This window comes from Pithys albifrons, chromosome 6 (assembly GCF_047495875.1).
Source record: "Pithys albifrons albifrons isolate INPA30051 chromosome 6, PitAlb_v1, whole genome shotgun sequence".
Classification (NCBI taxonomy): Eukaryota; Metazoa; Chordata; class Aves; order Passeriformes; family Thamnophilidae; genus Pithys; species Pithys albifrons.
This window is the reverse complement of record NC_092463.1, coordinates 38,469,656-38,484,578: the sequence shown is the minus strand read 5'-3', so window position 1 is coordinate 38,484,578 and position 14,923 is coordinate 38,469,656. Positions and strand designations below refer to the sequence as shown.

At 38.8% G+C, this 14,923-nt stretch overlaps 1 protein-coding gene across 1 annotated transcript in view; it reads right to left on the bottom strand.

Moving 5' to 3' along the window:
* The window catches only part of SPTBN5 (spectrin beta, non-erythrocytic 5), a 92,785-nt gene that overhangs the window by 25,910 nt on the left and 51,952 nt on the right, over nucleotides 1-14,923 (bottom strand). Inside the window, 10 exon segments of the mRNA XM_071559305.1 lie at nucleotides 1,110-1,272; nucleotides 1,896-2,017; nucleotides 3,169-3,282; nucleotides 5,033-5,147; nucleotides 5,782-5,900; nucleotides 8,526-8,621; nucleotides 8,932-9,123; nucleotides 9,772-9,927; nucleotides 12,979-13,164; nucleotides 14,129-14,233. Of these exon segments, the coding sequence (XP_071415406.1) occupies nucleotides 1,110-1,272; nucleotides 1,896-2,017; nucleotides 3,169-3,282; nucleotides 5,033-5,147; nucleotides 5,782-5,900; nucleotides 8,526-8,621; nucleotides 8,932-9,123; nucleotides 9,772-9,927; nucleotides 12,979-13,164; nucleotides 14,129-14,233 (1,368 nt within the window).

Genomic DNA, 14,923 nt, shown 5'->3' with positions numbered 1-14,923 from the left:
TTCAACTTTAGTCTCTCCTAAGGACTTTGGTTTGAACCATTAACCTGAATGAAAAAACCCTCCATTTCCCCTGTCCTGTCTATAATTTTAGTTTAGTCAACATAAGGATGCATTGCCTGGATTCCTCTTTTTCTGTGTGACTGTCACCTTAGAGCTATTTGGGCTCCTTTACTAACAGGTATTAAAGACTTAGATCTTGCTACTGTTTAAATTTATAGGGCACTACCTCAGGGGTTCGGGATATTTTTAGTGTGACAAAAACATTGTTAAGTCTGTGATATGAGAAAGAATTGTTAAAATGGAAGACAAAAAAAAAAAGGAGGGAATTTCAGGTACTTTGTACTAAATTCAGGTTTAGAAAATTAATCAGAAACTATGAAATATTTGTGCTAATAGTGGGACCTACAAAGTCCTGGATATTACTCATGATTCTGGAAACATGATTTTTAGAAAATGCAACATAATTGCAAAGATAATGTAACAAAACAGCTGCAATATAGCTATGATGCTTGTGAAAAGGTAATATACTGATTTTTTTCCCCTAAGGTTACTTAACAATAACACTCCTTTTAGAAAAGAAACCAAAAATACCAGCGAAATTAGCCACTAAAATACTGTGTGGTAATTGGCACTAGGATATGAAGTGTTTCAGAACTGAATGTGTAGCACTATTCAATGGTAATTTACTGCCCTGTGTGAAACAAACTACTGTTTTTATTTTCTTCTCAGGCAAAGAAATTTGCATGAAAAAATCTAACTCAAAATAGAATTAACTGGCATTAACTACTTTGGCAATCTGAATAAAGAGATCAGCAGCAAGCATGGTTTGACACTGAACCTGCTTTTTACCTACAGCCTTGGACAGCAGTACAGGTGAGAGCAACGGGGCTTTCTGAGCCTTTTTGCAAAGACACAAGCTGTCAAACAGCTCATGAGACAAGAGTTCTGTCAATATGTAGGTGACTTCTATCCCGAACCTGGTATTGAAAACCATTTTTTCACCATATTATTCACAGATGTACAGAGCAAAATTCTGCTATGTCTGCAGCAAATAATTCCCATGGGAAAGATTCCAAGTATGTTCAGTTGGAAGCAGTGATGATACTTACCTTTCTCTCCTGATGCTCCTCAATCATACTTTCAGCTTCATTTGCACTTTTAGGAAGTCCTCCTGCTTCCATTAAACCTATGATGTGTTGAGTCCAGTCTAGTATCTCCTTCATCTCCAAGTTGAACTTCTGCAACTGATAGGAGGCTGCCAACTTCTCCTTCCTGCCATACAATATGCAATTCAGCTTTATCTGACACAGAATTTTCTAGTTGCCCCTCCCTCCCCATTTGCAGAGGAAAGTATCTTAGGAAAAGCCAAATGAAGTGAATCCAAGCTTTCCTTTACAGTTTCTAACAGCCCTCACATTAACCAAAATCACAGGAGATGCACACTACCGTGGAGACAATATGCTTACTAATTTTTCTACATCACTTTATTTGCACAAGAAAGGTAAAAAAGCCTTCATTGGTGTTGCTTCCAGCAATAATTACAGATCAGGCCTCAGCTTTTCTTGTTTTGGAGAGATTCGAGAAAAAAAAATCTTCTAGAACTATCAAAAAATAAGTCTTTCACAAAGGCTTTATGATAAATTTAATTTGATAGTCTGAAGGAATTTTAGTAACATTATTTAATGGGATAAACTGCAAGCACATTGTATGAGTTTTCCCAAAGTCCTGTTAGTGTAACTTTTCCTGTACCAAGTCACACTTATTCCAATGTAGGTGTCTTAAACTTTGTAAAGAATCCTTAAAATATTTTAAAAGGGCACTGGCAAGTAGAATTTATATCCCAGAGAGCAGCATTGCTCCTGCTGAGAGATATTCAAACCACTCTAAGTCTTCACCTTTGTTTGGCCTGTCCCTGGAGTCGTAGCCAGTTGTTTTTCATCTCCTGTTGCTTCATAGTCAGTTTGTCATTTATGGATGGATTCTTTGTGGAAAGGCGGAAAGATTCCAATTCCAATGGCTGGGAAGAGATTTATAGTGGGGTGAATTTATGCCAAATGCTTATAATCATTCCTGAGTTCACCTTTCAGGACAAAGTTCATTTAAAAATCCCAGTTTTCAATGACAGGTACTTACATTACAGTAAAATATACAAAGACATGTTATATGCAAAACCCCTACATATGCATTTGCGAGCAATATCCATGTGAAGAAAGATATGTGTGCTTTGCTTCACATGTACAAATGGCAATTTGCAATTAAAAAAATAGTTTTGCAAAACGTGGACAAACATAGGAAAGTGAACTGCTAATTGTCATTTTTATTAGCTCAATCTAAGCCTAACAAAACCTAACTAAATCTCACAAATGCCATGAAAATATGGGACACAGAGAAACAACCAGATCTACCTTTCAGCAGAAGACTCAAAAGTTATTTGCGTTTATTTCATCTAACAACAGCATCAAACCACTATTTTCAGTTTAGGCTTCTAGTTGATGCTCTTTTCCTTAACACAGTCTGATACCAGTAGTGAATACTCATCAACCCAGGTTTAAAGTTGGTAACCTTCTTGCAAAATCCCATCAAAATTATGAAAATGGAGATTTTTGGTAATGCAAAAAGGAGAATATGGCAGGCTGGTTTTAATAATTAAAAAAGTACAGTTATTATACTTCATATATGGTATTTGTGGTGGCAAAAAAAATGAACTCAAATCCAAATATAAGAATTGGTACACATATTGTAACAATTATAACCTAAGATTTATGTGTCTGATGTCTCTATCAGGAAACTACCTGCACTATGCAGTTTGTGTTTAAGTTCTAAACAGAATGGAGTTGTGATTTTGGTTCAACTCAGGGCAGAAACTGGGGCAAAGATGGACTTCACACTCTCCAAAATGTCTGATCTGGCTTGTAGATGAAAGCCAGAGGATCAGATAACATGTTAAAAAGGGACTTTTCTTAGATTTGCTGTATCAGGAAGAATAATATCGATAGGATAAAGCAGGATTAAGCAGCATGGTATTTTACTGAGAAAAAAAATGCTACGCTTGCATTGCAGAAAATTAATACTAATCAATCTGAAGAGTCACAATGATTTTTGTACCATATTTCCAAGAAAGAAAAATGAAATTTTTAAAATTATCCTCTGTACTTCCTCAATTCTTACCTCAATTTTGGACTTAATAACACTGATTTCTCTCTCCATTTCTTCATGTCTTCGAATCAGGTTTTCCACACTTTCCACATCTTTTCCATAACCCAGTGCTTGTATCAGTACACTCTGGAGGGGGCAGTAGGATTTGCAAATAGTGAAGACAACAAAAAGCAAAAGGATCTTATCTGAATTCTTTCAAAGACTCTCCTCCTTCACCTCTTTGCATTGCCATCTGAATGTTCCTATTGTATTTTGAAATATCAATAGAGTGCATTGTTTGGTTTCCTTAAAGAGATGAAACAAGAATCTACTTCTTTTTGAACAGTCATAATCCTGTTTAAGGTGCCTCTGGCCATTCACATGTAAAACAGAGTCAGGCTTTGCTTCCTTGCATTTCTCAATCTTGCCTTTTGCTGTTCTTTTTATATACCAAACCAGAAAAATATTTCCCAATAAATTGTGGAACAAAAATTTTCAGGTATGTATTGTGAAATTATGAAAAGTAAATTTGACCTCAGGATCCAAAGAGAAATTAAATACCATAAAATGAAGAAATAAATTTGTAAAATTTTGAGCCAACAGCCTTGTAACCTTAAGTAGTACCACTTACCTACTGAATTACAATTACTGGATGAAATAATTCACTTTTATATAAGTATTTTTTCTATTAATATCAAAACTATAATCCAGGATATGTATTTTTACCTCAATTTTCTGAATGAGTAAGATTTTATAGAACTTTTCAACGCTGCATATTTAATATATCTGCATTCCACAGCAGAGAGAAATAGGCAAGTTAGTGTTGAATGAACTGGCTTTGAGTTTGAAACACTAGAAGCTGTTGTATTCAGACTAAGTAGGGAATTCAGAAACAGTTGTATGGTAGCACAGCTAACTGGGTTTTGGTATTCAGAAACAACTTAGCTCAGCATTGTCTGGGAGAGATCACATTTGTGCCAGTAACACACTCCCTTAGTTTCTAAGAATCGTATCCTACTTACTGTATCTTGCTATGTTCCTTTTTTGTGGGAGAATTTACTAGACCACATGAAGATGTTCACAAATGTAAGAATACTGCTACTTAATTACTTGTCTGATTCTCCTTGCAGTTAGTGGAAAGGAGTCATTGCTGGAGGATAATTTAACTCATCTGAGAGTTATTGAAAAACGTCTGAAAGACAAGGCTGTCATCAGTCACAGCCAGCACGGCTTAATGAGAGGAAAGTCCTGCCCATCAAACCTGATTTCCTTCTATGACAAGGCAACCCACCTGGCTGATCAAGGGAAGCCAGTTGATGGAATATTTTTGGATTTCAGTAAAGCTTTTGATTCTGTCTCTCCCAGGATCCTTCTGGACAAAATGTCCAGCACAGCTGGATAAACACACCATGTGGTGAGTGAGCAGATAGCTCATGAGTGGAGCACAGAGGGTAACAGTGAATGGAGTCACATCAGACTGGTGACCTGTCACTAGTGGGGTTCCACAGGGCTCCATTTTAGGCCCTGTGCTCTTCTACATCTTCATAAATGACTTGGATGCAGGACTGGAAGGGATACTAAGAAAGTTTGCAGCTGACACAAAACTGGGATGAGCTGTTCCCTTCCTTGAAGGCAGGGAGGCCCTGTAGAGAGACCTTCACAGATGACAACTTTGGATATAGTGAATAATTATATAATACTAAAAGAAGTATTTAATAGCCAATACCACTTGACTGGAGACCATTAATTACAACACAGAATAATTTAGGTTGGAAGGGACCTCTGATGAACATCATAGTCTCACCTCTGACTCTTTTGGAGGTCATCATGCCTGCATTTATCACTGTTGGCAAAGTAGAACATTTTTCCATTTCAATTAATAAAATTTGAAACTCACCTTCTCGGTAATTCTTTCTGTGATGTCATCTATTTCTCTGATTAAGGCATGAATCTCTAGGGCTCCCTCTAACTTCTTCCTGTATGCATTCAGGTTACCATGGAAACTGTTCCACCTTGTATTGAAAATAATATTTTTGAGATGTATTTAATAAGGATTTCCACAACTGAGTTTCATGATGCTCATGTTTAAGCAAAAAGAGAGGATTTCTGAACTACCTTCTCTAGAATACCAATTCCCCATAATACGGGGCACATCACAGAGATAAAGGATTGTTGTGACAAATCTATGTGGTTGTATTCATACCATGTTTTCAGGATGGCATGGGGGCTAAAAGCTAAAAAGTACTGATCCAATGTCCTTAAACTCTCAATACCGTCACAATCCACATCTTCATGCTTTTGTTTCTTAGATAGTGGACTGTGAAGCAGCGAATGCCGCAGTCAATTCACCAGGACAACTATGTGAATAGGTGGAAGTGTCTTAGCTTCTTGAATCTACTGTGTGAAGTGCTGTGAAACAGTAGATTTGCTCCCAAGGCCAGAAACATGACTTCAGCCCTGCTGGATTAAAAATTCTTCTAGCTAGCTGCTCTGAGAGTCTTGAAAGACAACTCCAGTGCCTGATGTTTGGTAGTCACGATATTAAAGAAGAAAACATGTGTTCCAACTCCTCCATTTATCCCAGCCAGACACCTAACTTTCCTTTCTTGTTTACGCTTTAGCTAGAAGATTTAAGATCATACTTACTTCTCATTGAGCTGCTTTCGGCGCTCATATATGGTCTTTGTCTCTTCCTTGTTCTGTCTCTCCAGTTTCATGGCCAGGGCATTGATAGCCCTGATGTGAGCATCATCCACTGTCAACTCCTGTAAAGTAAGAAAAAGAACAAAGATGTGCGTTGAAATTGCTTGTAATTGAGTTTTCCACCAAGATATGAAAAACAATGCCAAAAAGTTTTACCTCACTACCAAACATTTCAGACACATGGAGTTTGCTCAACTACAGCTGCTGATGTTACTCAGTCTCTGATGAGAAGACAGTAAAGGCAAGAAAGGACATTAATGGCTATAGATACAACAATACTCTAGGTCTAGATGAGTGCACTCAGACATTCATTTCTAAGCCAGACATTCCAGCAGGGGTTGCAGTTCCTGGTTGCATAGGTGGCTGCTGTGGAACAGCTGCTGTGTGGCAGATCATTCCTTTGTGAAACACATAGTGACTCACAGCTCCCAGGCCTACTTGCTGTTTTATCTACATAGGCTTCTGTCCAGAAACACCTTTTGTACTGCAGACAACAGGCTTAAAATCCACACAGCCTTGAGAATCCCAGACAACATATGCCATTGCATTTTCTTCTAAAGCAGCATCACTGTGTTTAAAAGGTATGCTAAGTCTTCAAGGTTTCCCATGCACAACCAAAAAATAAATTATATTTGTACGTTGCACACATAAACTGGACTACAGCGTAATTATTGTTCTCTTGGAGGGTTACAGATAGCCAACCCTGAACTCTGCTCTTAGATTCAAAAACATTCTCTATTTTTCTAGGAGCAGTAACTCACAAACTTAGCAGGGAGACCATCACAGGTATAATAGAACCACAGCTACAAGATGACAGCTCATTGTTAATAGAAGTGTCACACCATTGGGTACTTTGTTTATGCTGCATCCGTACCAATATGCGTGCTTCCATATGTGCTTTACTATTATACACAGCCCTAAAGTAAACAGGAGAAACCAGCAGACAGCCAGATATTCTTCAGAAACCCTGCAGTCACTTCTCCTGGGAAATAACATCAGCATAATGAGTAGAAAATATTGCAGCCATCAACGCAGGATGATTACTCCCTACCTTGACCTCAGATTTGTCTAGTGGGAAACAACAGACTGGATGGACACACACAGTGTTCCAGGAGCACCCTACTTCTGCTTGTACCACCCCATAAAGTACTGCATAACTAAGCATCAGCTATCAGTTTTTTTTCTGCAGGAGTCATGATCAGAATATTAGAGGAGCAGTGGCTACAAGCTGACAGTATCTAATGCCAAGAGTTTTATGTGGCTTGTAAGATCTACCTTAGTTTATGGAAAGACTTTCCTATTCAGTGTCTTAAGCTGACTGGGACACTGGATTGTTTCTACCTCTTTAATCATTCTTCTGTTGGCTGATACAACCTGTAGAAGAGCCCTTGATCAACCCTTAGTCAGCTGATGAGTACTGAAGGCAACATGAAGGTCTCTTCAATTCAGTAATTCCCTGGTGCTGAAGCCTAGTGGTTTGGCTCTCTATCAAACCCAAATGCAATGTCACAAAATCCTGCTGGGATCTGGAATGGGGAGCTCAGGGTTTTCTCCCAGGTGTCAGGCATATCTGCACTGTACCTTTGTATAGAAAAGGATTGTCTCCTTCTGCTATTCAGCAATGAAAATGGCAGATGGGAGCTGCTGTAAAAGGACTTGGCAACAAGATAACAGGCAAACAAAGGAAAAAGAATATCAGGAGAAAACACTAGAGTAAACCTCCCTGACAAAGCCCTAATACACCTCTTTCCAGACCTTCCTCTCAATTTCCAGACTGTCAAATCAGCACAGTAATTCTTCCTGCGTGGCACACAGACCTGTTAGTCCACAATTGTAGTGGTTCACAGAGAACAGGAGGTTGCTCCAAACATATCCCCTGAATGTATGGCCTTCCAACCCTCATGGCACATCACGAGGAGGCCCTTTTTGTGGAAGGATCTGATCCCCAGGTTTGGTACCCAAGTTAGCACATTCACTGAGGGCAACAGTGACATCTGGTATGACTCAGCAGCAGAGGAGGGTCAGGGATCTCTGCACAGAAAGGTGAAGTGGGCAGCCATCTCGTCACATGGCTGCTATCCAGATTGTAAACTATTGCTTTATTTTACTACATGTCTGATTATTAATGTTATGATTCATGACTAACCATATGTACGATATAAACAAAGGCCCCCAAGTTTACATGCTTCATTTATATGAAGGAATATGAGAAGCCTGACTGTTCCTCGTGAGAAGGAGAAGGGAGAAAGAATGGAAATAGAGAAAGTAGTCTTTGCAGGCTTGGTTCATGGAAGATCTATATCAGCTTTCAGATTCATACAAACATGGCTGAAACAGCCATTTTTACACCACTTTTGGTGAAAATCACTGTGACTTTGCAGACTGCATAAATCAAACAAAACCCTGCTCAAATTCAGGCTCAAACAACAAATTTTCCAATCATTTAATGCAGTCAAAAATTTTAGGTTCCATCATGAATGTTTGACAACTCTGTTAAGACATATTCAAAGCAGAAGGCGCAATGAGTGAAAGTTCTATCCTTTTTAGCAGCTTTTGAGGTGGTAATGCTTCGTATTACCCTGATCTTTCACCTTCTCAGTGTACTGAGACTGTATTTGTTACCTGAACTGAAAAGTTAACTTCTGCTTGCAGCCACACAAGGAATGTACAGGGAAAACACCTCTTACCCCTGATGTTGCTCCACGAAACTCATTTAACTTTTTCTTCAGTTGCAGGCAGTGTTCATAGTCATTTCCCACATCACCTACATTAATCATGACTTCCTGGGGAAATAAACAGTAAACAGACAAATATTTAGGACACAGGAGATGGTCACCAATAATCACAAATTCTTCATGTGCACATTCTACATGACAGCGTGTGCTACTACTGTCCAGATGAAGCTAGTGTGGACTCCAGGAAATTTTCAGAATGTTTTGAATCATTCCTTTCTTATTTTTTGTAGATTATGTCATGATTCCTCCAGAAAAAAGCCACTAAAAATATCCTGGAAGATGACACATTTATCAGAATTTTATTGCTATATAGCAAGTCTTTAGTGTGCTGCTTGGCTAAATACTAAAATCCATTTACCTTCTCCCTGATCCAAGCTTCCACTTGGTCCACCTCCTGGAGAAATTCTAGGAAGTCCCGACTGTCCTCCAGCATCTTTCCACGAGCAGCAACAGCTCTCTTCAACTTCTCCCAGTGCTCCTGAAGCAAGCGGACTTGGCAACGGATCTCTCCTGATTTTGGGTGGCCATTTGATGTCAGGGTTTCTCCTTTCTTCACATTCAGAAAAAGAAATTAGAAATTAAGATTGCCACTAATTTTTAAGGGGCTTATCATGTTACATGACCTTTTTAGAAGGATTTTCTTACTTTCCTAGCCTGGATTGCACAACAGACTACTAATATAAATTCTTACCACCCAAATGATACAGCTCAGCTGGAAACCTTTTGCATCCAGAGGGAATCTAGAATCACAGAACACTAGGATTAAAATATTTGCCTGCCAAGAATGACCTTCATGGAGTGGGAGTGCCAAGAGAGGGTTTACAGATGGCTGCACCTTTCAGCCATATGATTCACCCAGTTTCAATCAGAATATTTACAAATTGGGCATGAAATCCTATTTACCTTTTGTAGGAGTAATCTCCTCCGGCAATGAAGAAGTCTGATATTTTCAGAACTATAAGGAAATCTATTCACATTATAAGGAAAGATGGAAGCTCCCTGGACAGAGAACTTAACATATCTCCCTTTTGTCAATTAATAGCATTACATTTCCATGGCATAGCAACTGCGTTCTTGTCACACAAGTAGGATAATTGATACAGAAGTAATGAGTTACTCTTCCTTTACATTTCGTCTACCTGTCTTTATTTGGATATGCAGCAATAATCTGTAAAAATACTAGCAGAGTGACAGTTACCTTATGAACAGCTGTGATGATTTCTTCATTTGCTAGAATCTCTGCCTCAAAGACCTGATGTTTCTGCAGCAGCTTCAGTTTGTCTTGCAGATTGCTAGGATCTTGTATGGCAGGATCCGCCAACTTCTGCATGCGTTCACCAATCCAGTCTTCTGCCTGCAGCAGTGTGAGACATCTGAGTTAGCATGACAACTCCATGAGATCCTGGGGCCTCCTCCCAGGACATCTCATTATTCTCTGCAAGTGTCTATGTCTGTGCTAGGCAGATTGAGCTGGTAGCTTGACAGCCAGGGTGGCTTTCCAGTTTCTGAACTATTTTACTTGATAGGAAATAAAAGTAAGGAGGAATGAAACTAATTTTTATCTGACCACAGGAGTAGTAAAAAAATTCCTTGAATACTCCATATTTTATCACAAGCCATAAGCAGATTATAAAATCTTCTAGATTATATGCAAAGAATCCTTGAGCAGATATTAGGCCTTGACATAGTAGACATTTCAAACGGGATTGTGACTACTGAGTCTTGGGATTCAGGGCTCTGATTTTCATTGACTTACCTTTAAGCTGAGTTAAGATTCTTTAGAATTCTGTACCTCACCTATAAAACAGCACTAACATTTCCTGATCTCAGTAATGTTGTGAGACCTAAATGGAAAATGCAAAGTAAATAAAAGCTTACTGATGGGGCCAAGCACTAGTTGGATTAATTGAAGGGAAATACAACTCTAATTGCTTTTATATTTCACACACTTCAAAATTGTCTGGTCAGTAGTGTCAGATTCAGATAAGCAGATCTGTGAGAGATAACTAAGTAAGGGTCAGGTATTTCTGTTAGGAATATTTTTAGGGGATTTAAATGAACACAGAATAAAAAGGACAATAAAATTTTCTTTTAAATATGATGAACTTTAGCCCTCAGCACTGAAGGAAGTATTTTCTATCCATCAAAACACTGAAAATTGAACACTGACATAATGTTGTAACTGATCCTGTTGTTCTCAGAGCACTGAAGTAATATAATGTTTTGACAACACATGATCACAAATTGAAGATGGCTTTATTAGTTTCAAAGCATTTTGGCTGTCCTTGTGGAACTGTGTGCTACATGTATACAAGACTTTACAACTGGAGGATTTTCTCAGTTAATTAATGACTAGAAGTGTTCCTTCAGCTACTGACATTGTATAAGCAAAACCAGCTATAGCTTTCACTAGTAGCATGCTCTCCAGGAACTCTTTCCCTCTAAAACAGTTAGAAACACAAAAAGGAACCTTATGCCAAGGTTGCCCAGGAGAACACATTGTCATCTGCTGTTTTGATTTCTGACATCTTCCTCAATGGCCTTCTCCCATTACCCAGCCACACATTAACTCTTCAATGTCACTCTTCATTTGAATAGGAGAGGCTTATGCATACAGTTATAATGAGAAGCAAATTAATCCCTTATATATAGCCACTTACAAGGTCGACTTCTTTTCTACTTTTTAATTAGAAACATTGGCTCAATGACAGACAGAACATCTCCACTCTTAGTGGCTTGGCTGATTTTAAGGCTTACTTAAGATGGTTTTAGAGAGTGAGAGATCCTTCTCCTGGCCCCATATCCACATTCAGATATGAAGCAAAGCTGTCCGTTGTCCTAAGATCTTTCTATGGAGAGACTTAATGGTTGTCTGGACAGGCATTTTCATTTTATTGAAGACAACAGCAAGAAAGTGTTATGCTCAGTATAGGACATGAGGCTACTCTTATTTCTATGGGACTCATAAAAAATGTGGGCACTATCAGTTTATAAGGCTACATTTTCAAAGTATCAGTTACTATAACCTCATGAGCACATACTTTTTGTAAATTCCACTGATTTTTAATAAGAGAAATATTTAGAGCATATAAAGGGTTTGGTCTGTCCCAGACATCTAGAGCTATTAACTAATTCTCTCACTCCTCTGACACAAAGAAGTAAAAGGTTTTTTTTCTCTTGTACAGGTTGAAAGGGAAAGGAAGTGCCTCTATTATGATGAACAAGATTCAGAGTCAGCATTAACGCTCAGAGTCAGCTTTAGAAGTCAAAATTTTCAACTTTATGATTTTCCCTCTGCAATAATTTAAGTACAAGTATTTCTAAGTAGTAACTTGCTCATTTGCCTTCCACATTAGCACTGAGCTACAACTTTGTGACAACAGGGTAGTGTAATAGGGACTGGAAAAGCACTTTATTACTATTGTAGCAGGGTGTACCCTATATTGTGAATCGCGTGTAATCTCTTGAGTTAGTCATTGTGGCTTTATGCAGAAAATATCCAAAGTCCTATGTCCTGCAGCAGCTGGTCTTCTAAGCAGACTATGTGATGTTGATTTCTCTGTCCTCTCATTAGTAATCACAGACTTATCTTTGTAATAATGTGTGCAACACTCTGTGTAATAGCTTCAACAGAGTAACTAGGAGATTTTAAACTATTACAGTGATATTACATGTATATTTGCATGGGCTGGGGCATGGCCAGCATCTGCAGTTTTTCTTTAAACCATGGAGAGGTTCCACAGGATGCACCAGCAGAGAGGGGTGGATTCCAAACAAGCAAGAGTGTTTGCAAATGTGCCCCTGGGCTTGTGTGCTCTTGTTTATGCCAGCACACTGGATACGCTAGCACAGATTCAGTCACACACATCGTGTTGCCCCTTGAAAGACTGACCTAGTATGTCTTTCCAACAGTAGTGCCAGGAGCAGAGCTACTCAGTTGCAGGACTAAGGCCAGAACAGATGACAGAGACTGACATATTCTGTGAAGACCAAGACCAAACTACATTAGCTGTAGAGCTATGCTAAGTTACAGAAGTATTTTGAAGGCCTTCAGTGAACCTCCCCTAATAAAACTTGGTGCCCAGGCCATAACGTTTCCACTTTGTATTCACTCTGATTTGAAACATAGGAAAGGTACATAGTAGCTTGCAGTTTTCCTTTTAACTGCTTTATTTTAGCAGATCTTTTGATGAGCAAAGCAGCTGTAAGAGGCACCATGCCACGACAACAGTATAGTAACAGCAGTGGCATTGGAGCACCCTTTTGCATGAGTGTGGCAGGACTTGCCATATGAGAGTGGATTACCCATCCATCTAATAATGTCTGGCAAGACTGAGAACTTTATCCTGTAGAGGTAGGCAGTTCCTCTTCCTTCCATCCCCATCCCAGTCTAAAACCCCCTTACCTCCTCCAAGTTCTGGTAGAAAAGTACCAGAAGAAGGGCAGTCTGTAGCTTCTCTCTCCTACTCTGGGACAGATCCTTGATCTGACGCTTCCTCTCATAAATGACATTCAGTTTGTGCTGAATCTTTCGCCCTTCCAGTCCATCAGCCTTTTCCAGCCTGCTTGCCTGTTCTTGAAGAGACATCATCTGAGGAGGCAACAAATCTGAAATTACTTTTATGCTTCCAAGTGGTGTGAAAGAAACAAAATTCAAGCTCCTTTCCATAGATAAAAGATTTTCTTTTTTTCTGTAATGAACCAAGAACAGCAAGGTAATCAGCGTTCCTGACCTCACCTTGGACTATGTTATACCAATGACATTACTGTCATTTGTCTCTGTGGCACATCCGGCTAATTAAAAGAACTGAAGTTGCAGCTCTGGGAGTCCCTATGCCACTGGTCATCTGGTGCAAGGAATTATGGAGCAAGCATGACACCCATGCATGCTCAGGTTTTATTTCTTTGTGGAAATCAGTTGTTGGAAGGTAGGTCTCAAAATGAGAAATTTGTCTGGCAGGGAATTGGCAAGAGCTCTTGGAGGTCATTCCTTCTGGGGAGCCTAGGCACAGGCCCAGGTTTAAGTTTAGCCCTAGTCTGAGCGAGTTTGAGTACTGGGTATCAACCAGGCATATTGATTTACATGCAAGTGAGCAATTCAGTATGTATTCCAAAGGTGTGAAGAGGCTAGCCAGTTTGGTACAGCCATTTTATACCAAATGCATAATTAAATAATTTAACCTACTGTATTTTACTTGCTTTAAAAGCCACTATTTTTAAAATGACAAATCCAGAAACTTCTGACATCCATAACATGATGTGGCCTGGTTTAAATATTTCTTCTTATAAGTCCTGCTATTTAACATAATCAGTGGTTTTCCTATCTGCTGCAAGACAATACAGGCAGGACTTGGGCATGGAGTGTTTTAACACTTGTTCTCAAGTGCTCTGTCTCTTATTTCCCCAGGCTTCCCCACTTTCTCTTTGGTTCAAGCATAACAGGTATAACATACCTATCATCAATTCAATGTGTTACCATATTAAAAGAAAAAATAAAAATATATATTAAATTCTAACTCCTGGGCTGGTAGAATATTTGTTGTTGATTTTTGTACCTTCTCATCCTGTGATGCCAGAAGCTTCTCAAAAGCCTCATGTTTCCTTATCTGTTGCTCTACTTCATCTACAGAGCTTCCGAGGTCATCGCTTTTCAAATAAATCTATAAAAAAATGTATTATTTTCTTCAGTGGATTAATTTTCACATAAACTCGACTCATAAATGGGAGAAGAGGTATTAACACAGTTGTTGAGAGCACATTTGAGAAGGAAAAAAAAGGAGCAGGAGGCAACTGAAATTGGAAATTAATTAGTAGAATTTTATGGTCTTGAGCAAGAAAGAGAAGGATTAAAGGGCCCAGCTGAAGGTAGTGACTTGTCACTGCTTATCATAGTCACAAGGCAGTGAACTCCAGAGGACTAAGCCATCCTTGTAATCCCAAGCAAGATAATTTTCATGTCTGATAATGGCCACGTGGCTCCTTCTTAGAAGAGTTCCTATAACAGGCAATTTATTCCAGTGCTTCATTACCTTAATTCATTGCCTTAAATTAGCAGGATTTTACAAATATGTAGCCTGAGAATGTATGGCTAGCACCACACCTTGTTATATACTGCCCTCTTCATCACACGAGGGATGGTCATTCCTTTCACATTTTCTTTAGCCTTCTATATGTTTGTAGACTTTTTTCATATTGGGATTTCTGTCTTCTATAGTCTAAAACTGCACTGATCTGATCAATTATTCCACAACAGACATGTCTTCTTAATTCTGTTTGTTCTTATTTCTGTCCTCTGGGCTTTCTCCATTTCTTCTTATTTTGAAACTTCTTGCAATAATTGTCAATAAGCA